The 22,062-nt window shown below is 37.7% G+C and overlaps 1 protein-coding gene across 1 annotated transcript; it reads left to right on the top strand.

Annotated features, from left to right (window-relative positions):
* The first annotated feature begins 19,051 nt into the window (after window positions 1–19,051).
* Window positions 19,052–20,160, top strand: LOC111891541 (60S ribosomal protein L34). The gene is made up of 4 exons (XM_023887590.3): window positions 19,052–19,207; window positions 19,291–19,370; window positions 19,750–19,859; window positions 19,936–20,160. The coding sequence occupies exons 1-4, from the start codon at window positions 19,129–19,131 to the stop codon at window positions 20,027–20,029; spliced, it is 363 nt and encodes a 120-aa protein (XP_023743358.1). The 5' UTR covers window positions 19,052–19,128; the 3' UTR covers window positions 20,030–20,160.
* Window positions 20,161–22,062: the final 1,902 nt, after the last annotated feature.

Below are 22,062 nucleotides of genomic sequence, written 5' to 3'. Positions count from 1 at the left end.
AACACGCTCAACCTCTCAAGGAAGTATGTTCAAGGAAAAGGATTACCAAAGTGGAAGGTTTCGGAAGAAAAATTCTTGTGAAATTTGAGCTCAACTGTCCTCTCTTTCGTTTTCACATCCTCCAGAAAAAGTCAACACCCCGGACTGTTAATGATGTGGAATTTCCCTCCATGAATCCGAATGACATCCTCACCTTAGCTTCCTACTTCAGAGAAAATCAGAAGGACGACATAATTATAGGAGCTTACCATGCCACTCTAAGCTTCCTGAAGGATTACATAGCGGAATTTTGCCGACGTGATTATGAACTTGCACACCTTTACTGTAATGCCCCAATTCTGGTATGTTGTGTAAATGTTATCTTTTTCAAGTTTTCAAGAGGGACTCGACAAGTCAGTAGCCCGGCTCGTTGAGTAGGGACGAGATTCCGAGCACGTGTAAGTAGGCGAATAAACGAGTCCATATTCGGGACTCGGCGAGTCCGCCGGTCTGGAAGAAACCCTAAATCCACGGGTTTTGCACCCTAGTTAAACCATGTTAAGAGCCCAAAACTCGCCTCCTTCACCCTCAGAGTGTCATTTAGCAAACCCTAACCATTCCTTGAGTATTTTGAGCATTTCTTATGTGAATCTTGAAGTTTTGAAGAGAAGAAGAAAGCTAGATCCAAAGGAGAAGAAGGAGATCCAAGATCTTGCATCCACTACAGAGTTTATTGAGGTATTAATCGGATCCCTTCTGTTTATGTGATTGATTCTCCATCAGAAATCCCATTTAGACCATTCTTACCCATTTCTTGGCTTGATTATAGTAGAGAGAGATCTCATTGGGTTGAATAGCCTTCAGATCTAGCCATGTTTTAGTCCCAAAAACTTAGATCTAACACCTTTATGGAGCCATTTTGCATGAAGCCCTAGATCTACTCTTTTAAGTGCCTTTAAACCTTTATGGATGTCTATGTACCCGTAAAGATAGAATCTTTACATGTTAATCAAGCCTTAGGAACCCAGATCTATAAGTTGTATGCATTGGCTTTGAGCAGAATCAACTTATAGTAGTTGCATGCAACCGACTCGGTGAGTCGTTCTTCGGACTCGGCGAGTCGAGTCGCGAGTCCTCATTTTCCCCTTCATGAGTTATGCCGAGTGGAACCAGTGAGTGATGGGTGGACTCAGTGAGTCGGAGATCAGACTCATTCATGGAGGGACTCGGCGAGTCAGTGCCCTGACTCGGCGAGTCCAAGGCAATCTTCATATCCCAAGAACAGACTCGGCGAGTTGTTCATACAACTCGGCAAGTCACAGTTAGAGTGTTCATATGTTGAAGGAGAACTCGACGAGTTGTTCATACAACTCGACGAGTCGGATGCAGATTAACTGAGTGTTAGTATCGAAGAGGAACTCGTCGAGTCTATGCCAAACTCGACGAGTAGTAGCGAGCAGAAATGAGAAATGAGAGTAGGGACTTGGCGAGTTGGCGGCCCAATTCGACGAGTCAGGTCAACTATATGTTGACTTTGACCAAGAGGTTGATTTTGACCAGGGCTGAAATAGTCATTTTACCCTCAGTATAGTTATCAGTATTTGATTGAGTGTACTTATGGAAATTGTAGCCGGGGAGATACCGGAGCAGCAGCAGACAGTTTCTAGAGCAGTTCATTCAGCAGCCAAACTACGAGGTGAGTTTCCTTCCAGCAGGAACGGGTCTACGGCCACAATGTCGGCCCGTTTAGTTAGCAGTTAGTTCCGGACTTCGGTCTGATGCAGTAGTTCAGGGTGTTTGATGTATTTGTGATTCAAGCATGTCTATGTGTTATGTTTTCCAGACTTCGGTCCGATGCAGTCTACAATATATGTGTTTATGCTAGTTGATATGTGTTTATGTTATGCTATGTTCAGTCAATTTCGAACTTCGGTCCGATGCAGGGGACAAGGTCCCAGACAGCTCCGGACTTCGGTCCGATGCAGTTAGTTCCGGACTTCGGTCCAATGCAGGGGACAAGGTCCCAGTTAGTTCCGGACTTCGGTCCGATGTAGTTTCCGGACTTCGTTCTGATGCAGAGGGCAAGGCCCTGGTCAGTTCCAGACTCCGGTCCGATGCAGTTTCCGGACTTCGGTCTGATGTAGTGGGCAAGGCCCAGTATGTGCTATATATGTTATTGTATGGTATGTGGTACTTTGGGGGAGCTCACTAAGCTTCGTGCTTACAGTTTCAGTTTTGCTTTCAGGTACTTCCGCAACTAAAGGAAAAAGCCCGGGATGATGGCATCGCACACACCACAGTTTCAGTTTGTCTTGGGAGTTGATTTAGCTTTTCATAGATATGATTTGATACAGTTTTCTCGTGATACCTTGTTATGGTTTTGAGATATTGACGTATGGGTTTTTAGTTTATGATATTGATATAATGATTTTAGTAATTATTAAACAAAAATTGTTGGGTCGTATTTTAGGTCGTTTCAAGTTGGTATCAGAGCCTTGGTTTGAGGGATTCGGATACACTTCCGGGCATGTCTGAGCTCAAACTAAGGACACGATAAAATAATTTCAAAAGAAAAAAAATAAAAAAAAACATTTTTAAAAATGGATTTTTGAAAAAGAACTTAGAAATAAAAGAATTTTGAAAACAAGAAAAGGGTGTGGTGCATGCGATCAGACGAGCTCAAGTAAGTACTCCCAAATTTCCCATACAAGTTTATATTATGATTATTTATTTCAGTTTCAGTAGAACAGCATGCTAGTATAGGACTGAGGATCTAGGAGGATGCCTTATGTGCCTGCTATATGTGTTCCAACTTTATGAGAATTGCATGCTAGTATTGAGTAGACAGCAGTAGGATAGCATGTTTAGGTTATGCCTGATAGCATGAGCTTAGCATTGTATGCTAGTGCAATTTCTCGTTATGAGGATAGAATTTCTTGAGTAGTTTCCTGTGTCCGAATGCTACTTGCTATGTGCTTTGTGGTACTTCGAGTAATGGGAGTTAGCCATTAGGTGAATACGTTACATCACATGTGATCAGGGTTGAATAATCTTAGAGTGTTGGATTTGGCCCTACTGCGCAGCTCTTGTTTGAGTCTAACCGTTGTAGGGACGAGTCTTTTACTCGAAGGACTATCCGAGCCTCGTCATATGTGATGGTATTCAGGTGATGACTAATTGGTATTACAAGGAAGCCTTCAGCGGCTGAGGACTGGTTTTGGTTGAGTCAGAGGTTTCCCTAGGGCAATCCTAGGATGAGAGTAGTAGAGATCAGCAGTAGTAGCAGTGGCTTGGTGGAGTCGAGGCGGTCCTTGAGGTAGGTACGGATAGATGTGGAAGGTAGTAGGGGCCCATACTATTGGAAGCAGAGGATCCGTACTTGAACCAAGGAAGGCTGAGGCAAGACCGGAAAGCCTGCAGTAGTAGTGATCCCTCGAGATATATCAGTGCTCTGGTGTTTATCGTAATGTGTTTTCAGCATGGTGGTTTTACGCCCTAGACCAGCAGTCGGTAGTTCAGGTGCCAGGGAGGGATCAGGATTAGGCTTGGGGGTCGGGCAGTTGGATGAGCAGACTAGGGAGTTTTTCACTTCAGAGGTGACCCGTATCATTCTGGAGCAGACACCATTGATTTTTGGTTCGATCAAGGAGGGCATACTAGAGTTGATGGAGGAGAAGCTAGGCACATTTCGTGCAGAGGTGGTGGCCATGATGGGGTCGCACACACTTACTATCAAGGAGTTCCGGGCATGTGGAGCTCCAGATTATCACGGGGCGCGGGACCTTATAGCGAGAACCAGATAGTTGGCGGATGTGGCCAACGCATTCCGCACTAGCAGGTGTCCCGAGGGGGACAAGGTCAAATTAGCGTCTTGTCTCCTGAAGGACATGGCACGAGATTGGTGGGAGGAGGTTGGACATGTCATTGGAGATGACGCAACTTTGGATGCTATGACCTGGGATGACTTTACTGCCAGGTTCAAAGCTAAGTTCGCATCGGTTCTCGTTCCTCAGTACGCAACTGATGAGGAAATGAAGAAGGCCTGTTATCATGAGATGCTGCGGAGTGACATCCGCCAGTTTGTGAGCCGGTCCAGCTGTAAAACGTTGGATGATATGATTGCTAGGGCTCGGGAGAGAGAGAGATTAACCTTGAGAAGGAGAGGAAGAGGAAGCCGGAGGCGGCTTCGGGTACAGGGAGTTCGGGCAAAAGCCCAGAGTTTCAGATCATAGATCCAGGAGTCAGTAGAACCACGGTCGATGTGGCAAGTGTGGGAGATTGCACGATGGGGCGTGCAAGGCAGGGGTGTCGGCTGCTATAAGTACGGTCGGACTGGGCATATGAGCAGAGATTGTACAACTACTACTACCGCCACCGCGGCGACTGATCTGATTTGCTTCCATTGCAATCAGAGGGGACATAAGGAGTCCTAGTGTCCGAGTTTAGCTGCAGCAGGGAAGGTGTCAGCACCTACCCCTGCTACCTTGAGGATCACAGATGGCCGCCAGGGCCGAGCTGAGATGCCAGTGGCGAAGAGTAGGGCTTTTCAGCTGACAGCAGAGGAGGCACGAGCAACTCCTGATGTGGTGACGGGTATGTATTTTTCCCTTATCTCTCTGCATTTATTATTGATTGTTTCTTATGGTTATATGTTTTGTATAGGGTCGTTCTCAGAAAAAAAAATGGCATATCAGCCACGGTATTGTTTGATTCAGGTGCTACCCGATCATTCGTCTCTCTTGCACTTAGCAAGAGGTTTAGCAGATCTCCAGGGGAGCTAGATTTTCCACTTGAGGTTGAGATAGCAGCTGACAGGACCGTTAGGGTTGCAAGAGTACACAGAGGATGTGCCCTTCAGTTGTTCGATGAGCAGTTTCTGGTAGACTTAGTCCCTATTCCCCTGCGAGGGAATAAGGTCATAGTAGGCATGGATTAGCTTAGCCCCAATGGGGCGGTGATAGATTGTGAGCTACAGTTAGTGAGGGTTCGCACTCCCAGTGGGGGAGAGTTAGTGATTCAGGGCGAGTGGCCACAACGCGGACCAGTTTTGTGTTCAGCAGCGAGAGCGATGCGCTATTTCCAGCAAGGTTGCGTCGGTTATATTGCTTATGTTTTAGATGCTCGGGAGAAGGGAAAGGCTACGGTTGACGATGTTCCGGTAGTGCGATACTACTCGGATGTATTTCCAGAGGATTTGCCTGGAATACCTCCCGAGAGACAGGTTGAGTTCAGGATTGACCTGATCCCTGGTGCGGCTCCGATAGCCAAGGCACCGTATCGGTTGGCTCCCCCAGAGATGCACGAGTTGTCTATGCAGCTGCAAGAGCTGATGGACAAGGGTTTTATCAGGTCGAGCATTTCGCCCTGGGGAGCACCGATTTTGTTCGTAAAGAAGAAGGACGGGTCGCATTGTATGTGTATAGACTACCGGGAGTTGAATAAGGTGATGGTGAAGAACCATTACCCACTCCCGAGGATAGATGACTTGTTTGATCAGCTTCAAGGAACATCTTGGTTCTCCAAGATTGATTTGCGCTCCGGGTATCATCAGATGCGGGTTAGGGATGAGGATGTGCAGAAGACTGCTTTCAGGACCCGCTATGGCCATTATGAGTTCGTGGTGATGCCGTTTGGGCTCACCAACGCTCCAGGCGCATTAATGGACCTCATGAATCGCGTATGCAGGCCGATGCTGGATCGGTCTGTGATAGTATTCATAGATGACATCTTGGTTTATTCCAATACGTAGGAGCAGCATGAAGAGCACCTGGGGGAGGTGCTAGAGACCTTGAGGATAGAGAGGCTTTTCGCGAAGTTCTCCAAGTGCGAGTTCTGGTTGCGCGAGGTGCAGTTTCTTGGGCATCTCGTCAACCAGAAGGGTATACTAGTAGATCCGGCTAAGATAGAGGCCATGATGCAGTGGGAGATCCCGAAGTCTCCATCAGAGATTCGGAGCTTCCTAGGTTTGGCAGGGTATTACAGGAGATTCATCCAGGATTTCTCCAAGATAGTTGTGTCGCACACCCGACTGACTAAAAAGTCGATAGTTTTTTGCTGGGGGCCTGAGCAGCAGGCAACATTCGAGACCCTCAGATAGAGATTGTGCGAGGAACCGATTCTTACCCTATTAGAGGGAGTAGAGGATTTCTTAATTTACTGTGATGCTTCGATCACAGGTATGGGAGCAGTGTTGATACAGCGAGGCCGTGTGATAGCTTACGCCTCGAGACAGTTGAAGCCTCACGAGGCTAACTATCCTACGCATGATTTAGAGCTGGGGGCAGTAGTATTTGCCCTCAAGATTTGGAGACATTACCTTTATGGGGTTCGTTGTACCATCTACACTGATCACAAGAGCTTGAGATACCTCATGGATCAGCCGAATCTTAACATGAGGCAGCGTTGGTGGTTAGATGTGGTGAAGGATTACGATTGTGAGATCTTTTATCATCCAGGGAAGGTCAACGTGGTGGCCGACACCTTGATCCGCAAGGCGACAGTAGCCCCGATCAGGGATATATGTCTGAGGATGACAATGATTACTCCATTGTTGGAGTAGATCAGAGAGGCACAGGTCGAGGGCCTCAAGGAGGAGAGGTAGAAGTGTGAGAGGATTGTGGGCCGAGTAGCTTCCTTTGACTATGACAGTCGAGGTTTTTTGACCCTTCATGGGAGAGTTTGGGTACCATACTGGGGCGGTGTGTGGTAGGTATTAATGGAGGAGGCCCATAAGTCTCGATTTTTCCATCCATCTAGGGGCGACGAAGATGTATAGAGATCTTCGACCCTATTATTGGTGGCCCTGCATGAAGCGGGATGTCGCTTGGTATGTGGAGAGGTGCTTGACGTGCAGGAAGGTCAAGGCAGAGCACCAGAGGCCCCACGGCAAGATGCAGCCGTTAGACATTCCAGTGTGGAAATGGGAAGATATCACCATAGATTTCATCACTAAGCTTCCTAGGACCGCACGTGGAGTGGATTCGATTTGGGTTATTGTGGATCGGTTGACGAAGAGTGCTCATTTTATACCGATCCAGGAGAGCATATCGATGGAGAAGCTAGCCAATATTTATGTGCGAGAGGTTGTGGCACAGCATGAAGTGCCTATTTCGGTGGTGTGAGACCGAGACATCCATTTTACTTCCAGATTCTGGAAGCGGTTTCACGACGAGATGGGTAATCGTCTCCATTTCAGCACCGCTTTCCACCCTCAGACGGACGGGCAGAGTGAGAGGACGATTCAGCTCTTGAGGACATGCTCCGGGCATGTTTCCTAGACTTCGGTGGCAGTTGGGATACATATCTTCCATTATCGGAATTTTCGTATAACAACAGTTACCATGCGAGTATTGACCGTCCTCTTTTCGAGATGCTCTACGGGAGGAAGTGCAGGACCCCAATTTGCTGGGGCGAGGTCGGTCAGCGTGTCATTCGGAGCACCGAAGTGGTGCTCAAGACGACAGAGTTGATCCAGTGGGTTCGTAGTAGACTGCAGACAACACAGAGTCGGCAGAAAAGGGGCAATTAGGCCCCAGGTTCATCGGTCCTTTTAGGGTTTTGGCTCGGGTGGGTCATGTTGCTTACCGGTTGGATCTTCCGGCAGAGCTTGGCCAGATCCACAACACTTTCCATGTTTCCCAGTTGAGGAAGTGTTTGGTGGACAAGTCAGCAATTGTGCCCTTGGAGGATATTTAGGTTGATAGCAGCCTGAATTATATTGAGAGACCGGTTGCGATCTTGGATCCAAAGACGAATACCTTGAGGAACAAGGTGGTTCAGTTGGTAAAGGTGCAGTGGCAGCACCGGAAAGGGTCTGAGTGGACGTGGGAGGCAGAGGAGGAGATGAGGGAGCACTACCCAGAGTTGTTTCCAGATGCAGTAGCAATAGACTTCGAGGATGAAGTCTGAGACAAGTGAGGGAGAGTTGTAACGCCCTAATTATGGTATGTTGTGTAAATGTTATCTTTTTCAAGTTTCCAAGAGGGACTCAACGAGTCAGTAGCCCGACTCGTCGAGTAGGGACGGGATTTCGAGCATGTGTAAGTAGGCGACTCGATGAGTCCATATTCGGGACTCGGCGAGTCCACCAGTCTGGAAGAAACCCTAAATCCACGGGTTTTGCACCCTATTTAAACCATGTTAAGAGCCCCAAACTCGCCTCCTTCACCCTCAGAGTGTCATTTAGCAAACCCTAACCATTCCTTGAGTATTTTGAGCATTTCTTGTGTGAATCTTGAAGTTTTAAAGAGAAGAAGAAAGCTAGATCCAAAGGAGAAGAAGGAGATCCAAGATCTTGCATCCACTATAGAGTTTATTAAGGTATTAATCAAATCCCTTCTGTTTCTATGATTGATTCTCCATTAGAAATCCCATTTAGACCATTCTTACCCATTTCTTGGCTTGATTATAGTAGAGAGATCTCATTGGGTTGAATAGCCTTCAAATCTAGCCATGTTTCAGTCCCAAAAACTTAGATCTAACACCTTTATGGAGCCATTTTGCATGAAGCCCTATATCTACTCTTTTAAGTGCCTTTAAAGTTTAAACCTTTATGGATGTCTATATACACGTAAAGATAGAATCTTTACGTGTTAATCAAGCCTTAGGAACCCAGATCTATAAGTTATATGCATTGGTTTTGAGCAAAATCAACTGTATAGTAGTTGCATGCAACCGACTCGGCGAGTCGTTCTTTGGACTCGGCGAGTCGATTCGCGAGTCCCCATTTTTCCCCTTCATGAGTTATGTCGAGTGGAACCTGTGAGTGATGGGTGGACTCAGTGAGCCAGAGATCAAACTCATTCATGGAGGGACTCGGCGAGTCAGTGCCCTGACTCGACGAGTCCAAGGCAATCTTCATATCCCGAGAATAGACTCGGCGAGTTGTTCATACAACTCGGCAAGTCACAGTTAGAGTGTTCATATGTTGAAGGAGAACTCGACGAGTTGTTCATACAACTCGGCGAGTCGGATGCAGATTAACTGAGTGTTAGTATCGAAGAAGAACTCGTCAAGTCTATGCCAAACTCAACGAGTAGTAGCGAGCAGAAATGAGAAATGAGAGTAGGGACTCGGCGAGTTGGCGGCCCAACTCGACGATTCAGGTCAACTATATGTTGACTTTGACCAAGAGGTTGATTTTGACCAGGGGTGAAATAGTCATTTAACCCTCAGTATAGTTATCAGTATTTGATTGAGTGTACTTATGGAAATTGTAGCCAGGGAGATACCGGAGCAGCAGCAGACAGTTTCTAGAGCAGTTCATTCAGCAGCCAAACTACGAGGTGAGTTTCCTTCCAGCAAGAATGGGTCTACGACCACAATGCCGGCCCGTTTAGTTAGCAGTTAGTTCCGGACTTCGGTCTGATGCAGTAGTTCAGGGTGCTTGATGTCTTTGTGATTCAAGCATGTCTATGTGTTATGTTTTCCGGACTTCGGTCCGATGCATTCTGCAGTATATGTGTTTATGTTAGTTGGTATGTGTTCATGCTATGTTATGTTCAGTCAGTTCCAGACTTCGGTCCGATGCAGGGGACAAGGTCCCAGACAGTTCCAGACTTCGGTCCGATGCAGAGGGCAAGGCCCTGGTCAGTTCTGGACTCCGGTCCGACGCAGTATCCGGACTTCGGTCCGATGCAGTGTCTGGTCCGATGTAGTGGGCAAGACCCAATATGCGCTTTATATGTTATTGTATGGTATGTGGTAGTTTGGGGGAGCTCACTAAGCTTCGTGCTTACAGTTTCAGTTTTGGTTTCAGGTACTTCCGCAACTAAAGGAAAGAGCTCGGGATGATGGCATCGCACACACCATAGCTTCAGTTTGTCCTGGGAGTTGATTTAGCTTTTCATAGATATGATTTGATATAGTCTTGATATAGTTTTCTCATGATACCTTGTTATGGTTTTGAGATATTGACGTATGGGTTTTTAGTTTATGATATTGATATAATGATTTTAGTAATTATTAAACAAAAATTACTAAATTTTTTGCCAAGATTGACTTTGTTCTTCCGGAAGCTGAAGTCCTTGCTGATGGTCCCATTAAAGAACCGGTTCTAGGGTTTCTCTACACCACAAGGAAAACAAACAAGAAGGACTGTTTCCGATTCCTTGACAAACATCTAGTTCCAACCAAAGCTCTTAAGAAGTTCATATCTCGGGCATCCAAGTCTGATGCTCCGGAATAGGTCAAGGCAAAGTTTGTAAGTCAGTTGGCATGGTACATAGAAGTCTGAGAGTGGTTATTCAGAGCATACACCTTCATCAAGGAAGAAATGAACTAAGCTTGCTGGATTTCTAAGTTTACTTAGGGGGGGGGGGGATTGTTGGAACCTGAAAGTGAACCTCTAGCAATCCTATCTACTCATTCCGAAGTGTGCATGTTCCTAACTGGGGAGTGATCCGGAACACTGTCCGGACCAGGAAAGAAGGCGAAGCGAAGACTGAAGACATTCCGAAATGACTCTCATGTCCGGAATGGATGCTGATCCAGAACAACTTTATTTTGTCTTAGTGCATTTATTGTAATTGTCCTTGTATTGATGTAACGTTTCATAGGACTTAGTCTTTGCTTTATTTGGATAATCAGAATGTCAGAATTATTTCTATTGTCCGATCCTATGTAAACATTCTAGTTAATTCGCTGTAACTCTCACTCCTATTTAAAGGAGAATTCAATACAAGTCAAAAAACGGATCTTTTCACTTAACTTTTGGCTCTTTGAAACTTCTTTCAAGGATTCTTCTTTTTCTTCATTTATTAACTTTACTTTGATCATTTACTCTTATTCTTCATTTAATGACTTGATCATTCGTTGAATATATTATCTAAGACTTGACTGGTATTTTTAGGCTTGACTTGAACATTTATTAGCAAGCAGACATTGATCTTAAACATTCACTAAAGGTTTGAGTTTTCAAACCTTGTCCCTACACATCGATCTTGTTCTCATAGTTTTGTCGATCATAATGAAGAAGATTGAAGAGGATATAAAGTGCTTTTGTGACCTGAATGAAATAGAAAGTAAAATATCCTTATTGCCCATCCGCGCCCTTATTCTAATCTTGAAGTTCCATTTAATTGCAAAAATGTCACCGCCTCCTTGTGGTGTAATCTGATTTAATTCTAGCCTTAAATTATTCAAGATGAGTGGTCAAGATTTGGTCCCCTTGTGTCATAAAATACTATTGTCTCATATGGACCTAACCATATATATATATATATATATATATATATATATATATATATATATATACATATATATATATATATATATATATATATATATATATATATATATATATATATATATATATAGGAAAAGTGAATATGTGGTTGTTATGTACTGAAGCTTAGGTATAAAACATTTTAAACGAGGTAGTTTTAAACAAAACAAATCCAATTTCATTTTCTCTTAGTTTTGTTATAATAAAATACCATTGAATTAAGTTCAATTATGGAATGAAAAAGATCAATTATATATATTCTTATTGTAAATAATCAATGCGTACAAATAGACAGACCAGATTGAATTTCCCTTAACGAGTTACGAATCTAATATGGTTACGGGCTTCCTGCTCTAAGAGTGGGTTCCTTGCCCCTGTCTCCCATAAAAGAAGAAGAAGCCAAGACCCGGACAAGGAGGGAATAAAGGCAAGCTTTGAAGAGTGGATTTCATTAAAAACAAGGCCTTACCAGCTTGACCTAAGAGGGCGGGCACTTTTCCAACCCGAAAGCTTCTTGCTGAATTTCTCTGTAACTGAATTCTAAAGTTCACCTCTTCATCTTCCCAGCATACCAAAATGAACCGAAATGGAATTGGCTATTGAACAGCCAAACATATTCCGGCCGGCCCGTAGTTTGGCGACCTAAGGGGCGGACACTTTTTGTTATCTAAAGGCGAAGACTCTGAAGTGGGCGAACACTCGGCCCAGCGGGCGAACATGCCAGGCTCCGGCTCTGCGCACCTGCTGACACCTTTCGAAGCACTTTCTAGTGTGCGCTTTAGTTTTCGAATGTCTCGTTCAGCGTCACGAGTCTACAAGCCTTTCTCAGTTAAGTGCTAGCCCTTTGAATCTTCAGTAGGGGCCTTTTTGCAGCCTCAACCATAGAGATCAACCTGCGCCTTTGATGTTAGGCCCCGGCGGAAAGTTTTCCGAAACCGAACTGAATGGAAGTTTATAAAGAAAATAAAAAACCAATATTTTTAACGAATATAACTCAAGCGTTTTGTCTTTCAATTGAAAAACTATATCCAATGATTTTATGAGAAGCTTGATTGAGTTATGACATGTCCTTCTTTTATCTTTTATTCTATTAGTTTTTATTTAGAATTTAGCAAGGTTGATTAAATGGTCACGACTTTTAATGCTTTAAGTTCTTAGACAGAATGAAGAAAAAGAACATAAACTTGATCAATTTAATAAGTCACATGATTAATGAAGAATAGTAAAAGAGATATAATGATTAGTTTGGATATAAATGGATCAAAACTACATTATTTGGAGGGTTCTATATATAAGCTTAGGTACATGACAACCACATATTCCTTAAGCCATATATATATATATATATATATATATATATATATATATATATATATATATATATATATATATATATATAAGTTCAATGGAGAACCATTATTAATCAATGAACCACAGAACCAATCGAAAACATCGAAATTTAAAGCGATCAACGGCAAGATGAAGGGTTGTGGACTTTTACAATGGACACACATGGACCGGATTATAACAAAACTCAATTCCTTTTTTTTAGTTTATTTTGTTAAGCCATGTCTTTTATAAAAAAAACCAAATATACCATTGTTCGTGATTTTTCATCATCTTTCCATAGAGATCCATATTGATATATAAAAAGTGAATTTTTTTTTTCAAGAAACCCACTTCATTTTCTTTGTTTGTTGAAAAGTTAAGGTCTATTTTTTTGTAGAAAAAAATTAATAAATATATCAAAATTCATATTTTTTGGTACTATGTAAACAAAGACTCATATTGATGTTTAAAAAAATCGAAATTTCAGATCAAATTCACATTGTGAACCTGTTTAGATTCACATTGTGAACTTGTTCAGATTCACATTATGGACCTGTTTAGATTCATGGTGTGAATAATAGTAAGTCAGATTCACAATGTGGATAAATTCATTTGTTGAATTTACAAAACTAATTTATGAGTAATTAAAACGTTAAAATATTATAAAACTACAGGAAAATATTTCGATTCATATGTAAATTCCACTAAGTTAATTTGCGAATGATTAAAGAGTTGAAATAGTAAGTCAAATTCACATTGTGAATGTTACAAATTAAATATTTACAATTTAGATTCACAATATGAATCTGAACTGATCGAGTTTTTTTTTTTTTTTTTTTTTTTTTTTTTTTTTTTTTTTAATCGGTGTTGATGTTTATTAATAAAGTATAAAAAATTAATTTTTTTTTGGTATAATTAGTTTTTTATTTGATAAAAATAAACTTAAATATTGAAAAAAATAACAAAATGAAGTGAGTTTTATTCGAAAAAAATAGTTTGTTTTTTATATATCAACATGAATCTCTATGGAAAGATGACGAAAAATCGTGAACAACGGTATATTTTGTTTGTTTGTTTCAATAAAAAATGTGGCCTAAAAAATTTAAAAGAAAAAAGATGTGAGTTTTTTGGTAAGGAGGTGAATTTTTTTGTATAATCCGGTGTGTGTGCGTCCAACGTACAAATGTACATCTATTTCCTTGATCATTGATCATTATGATTTCCGACGCTCTCGATTGGTTCATTGATTCCTTGTTATTTATGGTTCTATATTGAACCTCACTATATATATATATATATATATATATATATATATATATATATATATATATATATATATGAAAAGTGAATATTTATTACAGCCCTACCTAAATTTAGATAGTAAACCTTATAAAACTACGTCGTTTTATTATCTAAAGATTACAATTAAAGGATTCATGAATAACACTTTGACGTTGCAGATTCAATATTGAACTAATAATTTTGATAAGGAAGCAAATATGTTAATTATCTTTAACCTTTGTGATTGTGGAAAACAGTAATGTTCACTGACGTTAAGTAATAAACGATAATGGAGGAAAGAGAACATGGATGGTTAAATGATAATATAGGAAAGAAACGCACTGAGGAATTATATATTTACTAAATGAAAAGTGAATATGTTATATTTACTAAGATAAAACTGCATAATTTAGAGGTTTAATACATAAGCATAATTTAGGTTGTTAGTTTATTGTTTTTTCAAAAAGATAATAAACTAAAAAAATGTTTGGGTTCAAAAATGTTTTTCAAACAGTTTTTTGGATAGACAAAATAAAAAAGTTTCAAAAAGCTACAAAATCCTAGTTTTTTTATGGCCTTTTAGCTTTTTCTACTTCTTTTTACCTCTAAAACACAAAGTCAAACACTTTTTAAAACTAATTTATTGATTTTTTAGTTTTTCCCACCATAAAAACTAAATCAAAACACTTTTAAAAACTTATTTTTTAAAAATATATAAATCAATAAACACTTTTACAAAAAAAACACTTTTAAAATAAAAAAGCACTACCAAACACACCTTTAGTTTTAACATAACAAATGATAATAAAATAAAGGTTTAAGCTATGCTTTGCGGCAAGAGTGTCAATTCTATATATGAAAATTTTTATTTTCGACTAAACAAACTAATCCAAAGGTTAAAAGGTTAGTTTCGATTGAAAAAATTAATCCAAAATGTTATTTCTTGCAAAATGTTTGGAGAAATGAAGCATTTCTCTAATTTTACTAGTACATGTGTACTACTTTTGTAAATTTGCTTTCCACTGTTACACATGATATAAAAAAAATTTAGAGATATCTGTCAAGAAAATGATACAAGAGTATCGCCAATATCATTCCACCGCATCGTTTGTGTTTTGTTTGTATGCATATTTCTTGATTTTTTTTTGTTTGGTTGGAGACAATGAAGAAAGATATAATTTGATTCTAGCTTTTGATAAGTAGACTTTATGATGGAATCTTCATGGATTATCATTGTCGATATCTCTTTTGCTTCATCACTTATCTCGAAATCTTCCATAAAAAACAAATGACATTGAATAATATTGAATAGACTCTTCCTGGATTGTCGACTTGTTGTTGTCGACATGGCCTCTACTGCCTATTTTTTGTGCATGTGGTGTTTTACAACATGATTGGCTCCACAACACTGCTACCAAAGAACAACCTAATGAATAAGTGATTAAGCGGGTGGGTGGGCTTGAGGATAAGATCATCACGACGAGAAAGCATGTTAGTGTTCAAGGAAACATGATTGGTGAACTAATTAGACCAAAGAGAAACACGATTTACGTTAAGAAGACCAAAACTTTATCAAGAAGGTTGCATATTCTTTGGTTACCTCATGTGGTTTTTGTAAGCAAAGTGTTTGGGGTGTATTATTCTATGTTGATGTAGGGCTTTTAGCGATACAAGCATAAGACTTGTAAGAAATAACAATAACATGTATTAACCGGTGATGTTTTGTATTTATTAGTTTTATTTTAGTTCATAAATCGTTTTTAAATATTATTAACCGGTGAGGTTTTGTATTTCTTAGTTATATTTTAGTTCATGAATCATTTTTAAATATTATATGATGTCTTACGTAAAAATTATAAACACTTATGGGGCGTGTTTGACAAAAGTAACTGTTAACTGGAAGCGGGTAGCGAATAACTAGTAGCTGGTAGCGGGTAGCGTGTAGCAGGTAGTTGGTAGCGGGAAACTGGTAGCAGAAAGCTGTAATTTTTATTTGTTATATTAGTGTTTAACAAAAGTAGCTGAAAACTTTTGAAATATATAAAATTATCATAAAATGACAATTGATTAAAAATAAATAAATATATAAATATATTTTTAAGGGTAATTATGGAAATTGATTTCAAAAGCTCAGTAGCGTTTTGTTAAACGCTACATGAAGTAGCTGTCAGATTTGAAGTGTTTTGTTTAAACTAAAAGTTAAACGCTCGTACTACCAAACAAAGTTTTTTCTTTAAACTATAGCGTTTTGTCAAAAGCTAAAAGCTAGAAGCTCGCAAACGCTACGTGCCAAATACTCCTAAGGTGTTTGGGATTACTTATTTAAACAACTTATCTTAAGCAATTTACTTTTATTTACCTTATTTCAAACATCTCACGAAATTTAGTAATTTGGCTACAAAACTAATTTGTTATTTTTGACCAAAACAATATATATATATATATATATATATATATATATATATATATATATATATATATATATATATATATATTAGTTTTATAATTTTATAAAAACAAATGTGTAAAAAAATGAGTTTTTACAACGTTACGTTCATTAAAATGAATAATAAAAAAGGTTAGAAAATATATTTGTAAAAACAATTTCTTTTAAAAAAATACTAATTTTGGTATGAAAAAAATTCAAAGAGGAACATTGATAAAAACAAATATGGAAGAAGATGTAGTGAATAAATATCAAATATTATACAAATTGTAAAAGAAATTCTTTGGCAATATTTGACATTAATATAAAATTAATTGGTAAAATATGTACACAAAAAAATAGAGATGTATATAGATCGGTTTTGACTTAAAACCAAACCCAAACTGATAGCATCGGTTTGAAATATAATATAGACAAAATTGCAAAAATGGTCCCTGTGGTATGCATTTTTTTGGGTTTTAGTCCAAACTCCGACTTTTTTGGCTTCGTGGTCCTTTTAAGTTGGTTTGGTTGCGGATTTGGTCCATCGGTAAACTGAAATGACTGTAATGCCCTTGGGCATTTATTTTCTATTTCAAAATTCATTTTTTTAAGTTTTAATAATTATTTATTCATTTTAATAATTAAAAAATAAAAGAGCTCTCTATCTATCTATCTATCTCTCTCTCTCTCTCTCTCTCTCTCTCTCTCTCCTTTTTCACAAAACAAGAAATTAAAAATCAAATAAGAAGTATTCACCCCTTTTTATCTTTTCGGTCTTCAAGAAAGAATCAAACTAAAACCAAAAAGGTATCTAGAATCATGTCCATCAACAACAAGCATCTGATTTCATTTTTGAAAATAATCGTTCCTAGCATCATAAATTTGATTTCTCACTTCTCAAACACTCGATTCATACAACATATATTAACTCACACACTTCAAAATCATGTCATCGGGATGAACCCACCAGGCAAATCGATTATGCATCAAAAATTAAAACCAAATATCTCAAACTTATAGGGTACACCCAAAACCTGCGACTAAGTATGTGTGTGTGTGAGAGTGAGTTTGATGTGAAGACAATCAGGCAAAGATTCTGATTATCAAGCTTACTGAACCTTTGATCTTGATCTCGGTCTCCCCTACCCCCTTTCTCTCTCAATTCTAGGAAATTAAGAAAATTGAATCGGAGCACCATTCTATCTATATTTTCTTATAGATAGAACTGGGAGAGAAGTGGAAATGGTAGTTTGATTGAGAACCGATCGCCACCATGGTTGATTGATGTTTAAGCATATCCATCCAGATCGCCACCATCTTCATAAAAATACCGAAGAAGACGAACCAGATCTTCAGTTCCATCATCGTCGTTGCCACCACCACCGGAGAAGAAAAGGCCTTAAGCTCATCACCGCTACCAAATCTGCAAACGAGATACTCGGATCTGAAAACGAGGTTCTCAGATCTAAAAGTCATCATCTCCTTGAGCTCGTCTCTGCTAAAAGAGAAGACCTACCAGGTGGCGACGTTAGGGCTTGCTTTAACAGGAGGAGCTCGTCATCTGAGGAGGAGATCGGAGACCCACGCACTGGATCTGATTTTTTCTTCTTGAAGGTGTTCATCTTAAAATCATTCGTCAGATTTGATTTTATGTGTGTGGAGAAGAAGGAGACGATGGAGGTTACCAGAAAAATCAATTTACAGAAAAGGAGGTGAAGGACACGGTGGTAGTGGCGGACGGTAGTTGAAGTGTGTATGTGTTCTTGAGTCTATGTTCATGAATATGAATATGTGTTCTTTAGTTTGTATTTGCACACACACACACACAAAGAGAGAGAGAGAGAGAGAGAGAGAGAGATGTGGACCCATTTTTCACTATTAAAATAATTATTAAAATAAATAAATAACTATTAAATTTTAGAAATGTGAAAGAAAAATGAAAAATAAATACCCTAAGGGTATTAAAGTCCTTTCAGTTTATCGAGAGACCAAATCAGCAATGAAACTAGCTCAAAAGAACTACGAAACCAAAAAAAGTTAGAGTTTGGACTAAAACCCAAAAAATATGCATTACCACATGGATCATTTTTGCAATTCTGTCTATAATATAACAAATGAAATCCAAAAACAAGGAGGGTTTCATTGCTTCGACTATGTGGGATAGATTCAATCTATCTATTTGGAAAAATAAAACTAGTAGATGTAGATGGTGGGTTTCGAACTTTAATCTCAAAGATAAGGGTGTTAACCACTTGATCAACATGCTATATGTGTTATAATTATGTAGAGCTTATTTATAATATAAACGTAAAATATATATTTTAATAAACATTTTATAAAATTGGTTTGGTTCGGTTTCTTTCAACTTTACTATATGTGAAAACCAAATCCAATCTGAAATTTTCGGTTTTTGAAAAATTCAAACCCAAATCTTCGGGTTTTTTTATGGTTTCTATTTTATCAAATTTCATGTTCGATTTTGCTCACTCTTGCAAAAAAAAAAAAAAAAGTTACTAAACATATACAATTGTAAAACACTAAAATTTTATTATCCTTCCAAGGTTAACGATCGTTAGAAAGACGTTAGAAACCAAACAACTTTTGATTACCAGTCATAATTATATTTATTGAACATTTTAAGTAAATCTAATGATCAAATCGTATATAAAAAAAAAAAAAAAAACGACTATGAACAAAAAGTTAATAACGATCTTAAGTTCTTAACTCATTTTCCCTAATAATAAACTAAACAAATCCAAGCCGTTGAGGAGAAAAATAGAGAGCCGTCAGATCTAGGTCACTGGTGAATGATAGGTTTAAATTCTTCCGCTTGCAAACCCTAAAACCCCTTTCGTTCCGCCAGAGAGAATTCGTTCGGCAGTCGAAGATGGTGCAACGTCTCACCTACCGCAAACGCCATAGCTATGCTACCAAATCCAATCAGCACAGGGTCGTGAAAACCCCTGGTATACCATCCATTCAATTTGCAACTCGATCATAGTTTACGCAAATGTATATAGTTTTTGATTTCTTTCGTTAATGGTAATAGGTGGAAAGTTGGTTTACCAGACTACAAAGAAGAGAGCCAGTGGCCCTAAGTGCCCTGTAACTGGCAAGAGAATCCAAGGGGTAATGCATATTCTATCTACATCTTTCATTGAAATGTTTGAATCATACACCTGCAACTCTCTTCATCCTGTTTCATTTCGAATCCGCACTCAGTAATTGTAGTTTACGATACGCGAATGCTAGTATTAGATTTAAATCTCTGGTAAACTTGATAACTTCTTCGGCAACGTTTAATGGTGGAATGATTCGAAGCTTTATAGAGTATATGAAATTTCCAATCGCAGGGCTGATAGTATTCAGTCCATGATTTACAAACACCATTCAATCTGGCATTTGCATCCAAAATTGCACCTTTCTGATACATTAGGTCGACTGCAAATCTTAATTTTGCTTCTTCAAACTGAATGTTCAGCTTAGTGTTTGAATTGTCTTTCAACAGATTCCTCATTTGAGGCCTACCGAATACAAAAGGTCTAGGCTATCAAGGAACAGGAGAACAGTAAACCGTGCCTATGGCGGTGTGCTATCTGCTGGTGCAGTGCGTGAGAGGTTTGTGCAAAATCATATCTTGAAAAACATATAAAATTTGCGATTTTTTGTTCAAAATTGTTGAATTTTGTTGCAGGATCATTCGAGCTTTCTTAGTTGAAGAGCAGAAGATTGTGAAGAAGGTTTTGAAGATTCAAAAGACCAAAGAAAAGCAAGCTGGAAAGAGCTGAATCAGGTTCGGAAACAAAGATATTTTGAGTATTAGTGTGCTTTAAAGAAATTTTGATATGACACATTGGTTATAAGATGTGAACAAAGATTCTTGTTGAAGGTATTGAATGAATTTGAATTTGAATTTGAATGAGGTGGTTCTGTTGTTATTGCATTGCCATGGTTTTGTTAAGTTGCTGTTTGTTGATTCTTGTGTTCATTGTTTTTTGTAGTTTTGATGAGAAAATCAAAACTAGCAATCATCAGCCTTCCTTTACTTATCATTAACCAAAATATCAACAAGTGAACTTACTGAATATAACATATTCCATCCTGCAAATGTGAGAAACATTGTGGTTGGAACTAGAAATACATTGTAAATTTGTAATGTTCAAAAGAAATCAGTTACAAATATGTTTAAAATGAATGTGAAATTATGAACTTTGTATGTTTGTAGAAGTTCAAGTGCGAAGTTCCAATTGTGAAATCAGTTTGCAAATCAGATTGATGCTGGAATTATGAACTATGTATGCTGAAGTCTTGGAATTGTATGCTAAAATCTAATTTTTTTCAACTTATATGCTGAAATCAACTACTTTAGTAAGATATTTTTATTAAATAACTATATTTATCCAACACAAGATAGAACATAAGTGTAACAATTATCAAACAATATGTTTTTAGTTTAGAGACGGTTTCGTTCATGAGTATTTGATTCGGTCAAACCTCTAACTTAATCAATCAACTATCAAACAATCTTTTAGATTAATTAGTTAAATGAATGACTATGTGATAATAATAAAAAGCTAAAAAGAGTTTTAAAATCTCTTTTTTGAAGGTAATTCAAAAGTTGTTTTGTAAAATCATTTTGAATTTGTCAAACATATTTTTAGATTTATTGGTTTTTTAAAAAGTCAAAAAAATCAATGAAATTGTTTCCAGAAACAATCTCAGCACCCCTCTATTGTTGGTCAAAATTAGATTTTGATTTATTCTTATTTCTAACTATATTAGTGTTAATGATTATTATTATTTTTAAATAGTTTGAGAATTTCACAATTAAAAAATAGTTTTAAACCTCTCCAATAACAAATAAAGTTGTTGAACTTGTTATTAACACATAACGATGACAAATAATGGTGTTTTAACATTTTAATTTACAAGTAATGATGTTTAATATAATCCAAATATATTATTAGTATGTTGGTAAAATAATTAAAAAAGATTATCAAGTAATAAAAGAAATTTACATTATTTATAAAAGTCGACGAATAAAAAAAACTAAATTAATTTGATTAAAGATGAGTCATTTATTTGAACCATATTTATCTCTATTATAAAATAATATAAATATTGATATGAATTTGCCAAGCATTATACACCAAAAAAAAAAAAAAAAAAAAAAAAAAAAAATCCACAGCATTTGACGAAGTATTGGACATGAGGTTTGGCTTGATTAGGAACCAAAACAGATCATATGATAGAAAACTTTCATGACATGTTAGAAGTTTAAAAGAAAATAATAATAATTTACTTAGTAATTTCCCACATTTATCAAAGAGTTTCTAACTCAACGATATTACACACACTAGATGTGTGAGACCCGTATATTATACGGATTGATTTACGAAAAGATTAAATATTAAAATGTAAACATAAAATATTTTTTTAATGTATAATTTTAAAATAAGAAAGGAAGAAATATATTTATTACAATTTAATATTATATATATATATATATATATATATATATATATATATATATATATGATATTTAATATTTTACATATATAAATATATGAATTTAATTTTAAACATTAAAACAAACTAAAAATTAACAAGTAGATAATATTTATTTAAAAAAAAAACCACAAAATGAAAAATATCGAAACTAATGAGAAATTGACATCCGGCAAAAAAAACATTTATTTATTAAGGAGGATATTTAATAATGATTATTAGCAAGTTAAATGAGAATGAGTTTGAAATAACTTAAATAGTGACACCACTAATAAAAATAAATTTAGAAGATATATTAGAGTGTTGCATCAAG

This window comes from Lactuca sativa, chromosome 5 (genome assembly GCF_002870075.4).
Source record: "Lactuca sativa cultivar Salinas chromosome 5, Lsat_Salinas_v11, whole genome shotgun sequence".
In the NCBI taxonomy this organism is placed as follows: Eukaryota; Viridiplantae; Streptophyta; class Magnoliopsida; order Asterales; family Asteraceae; genus Lactuca; species Lactuca sativa.
This window is presented reverse-complemented; position numbering and strand designations above follow the sequence as displayed.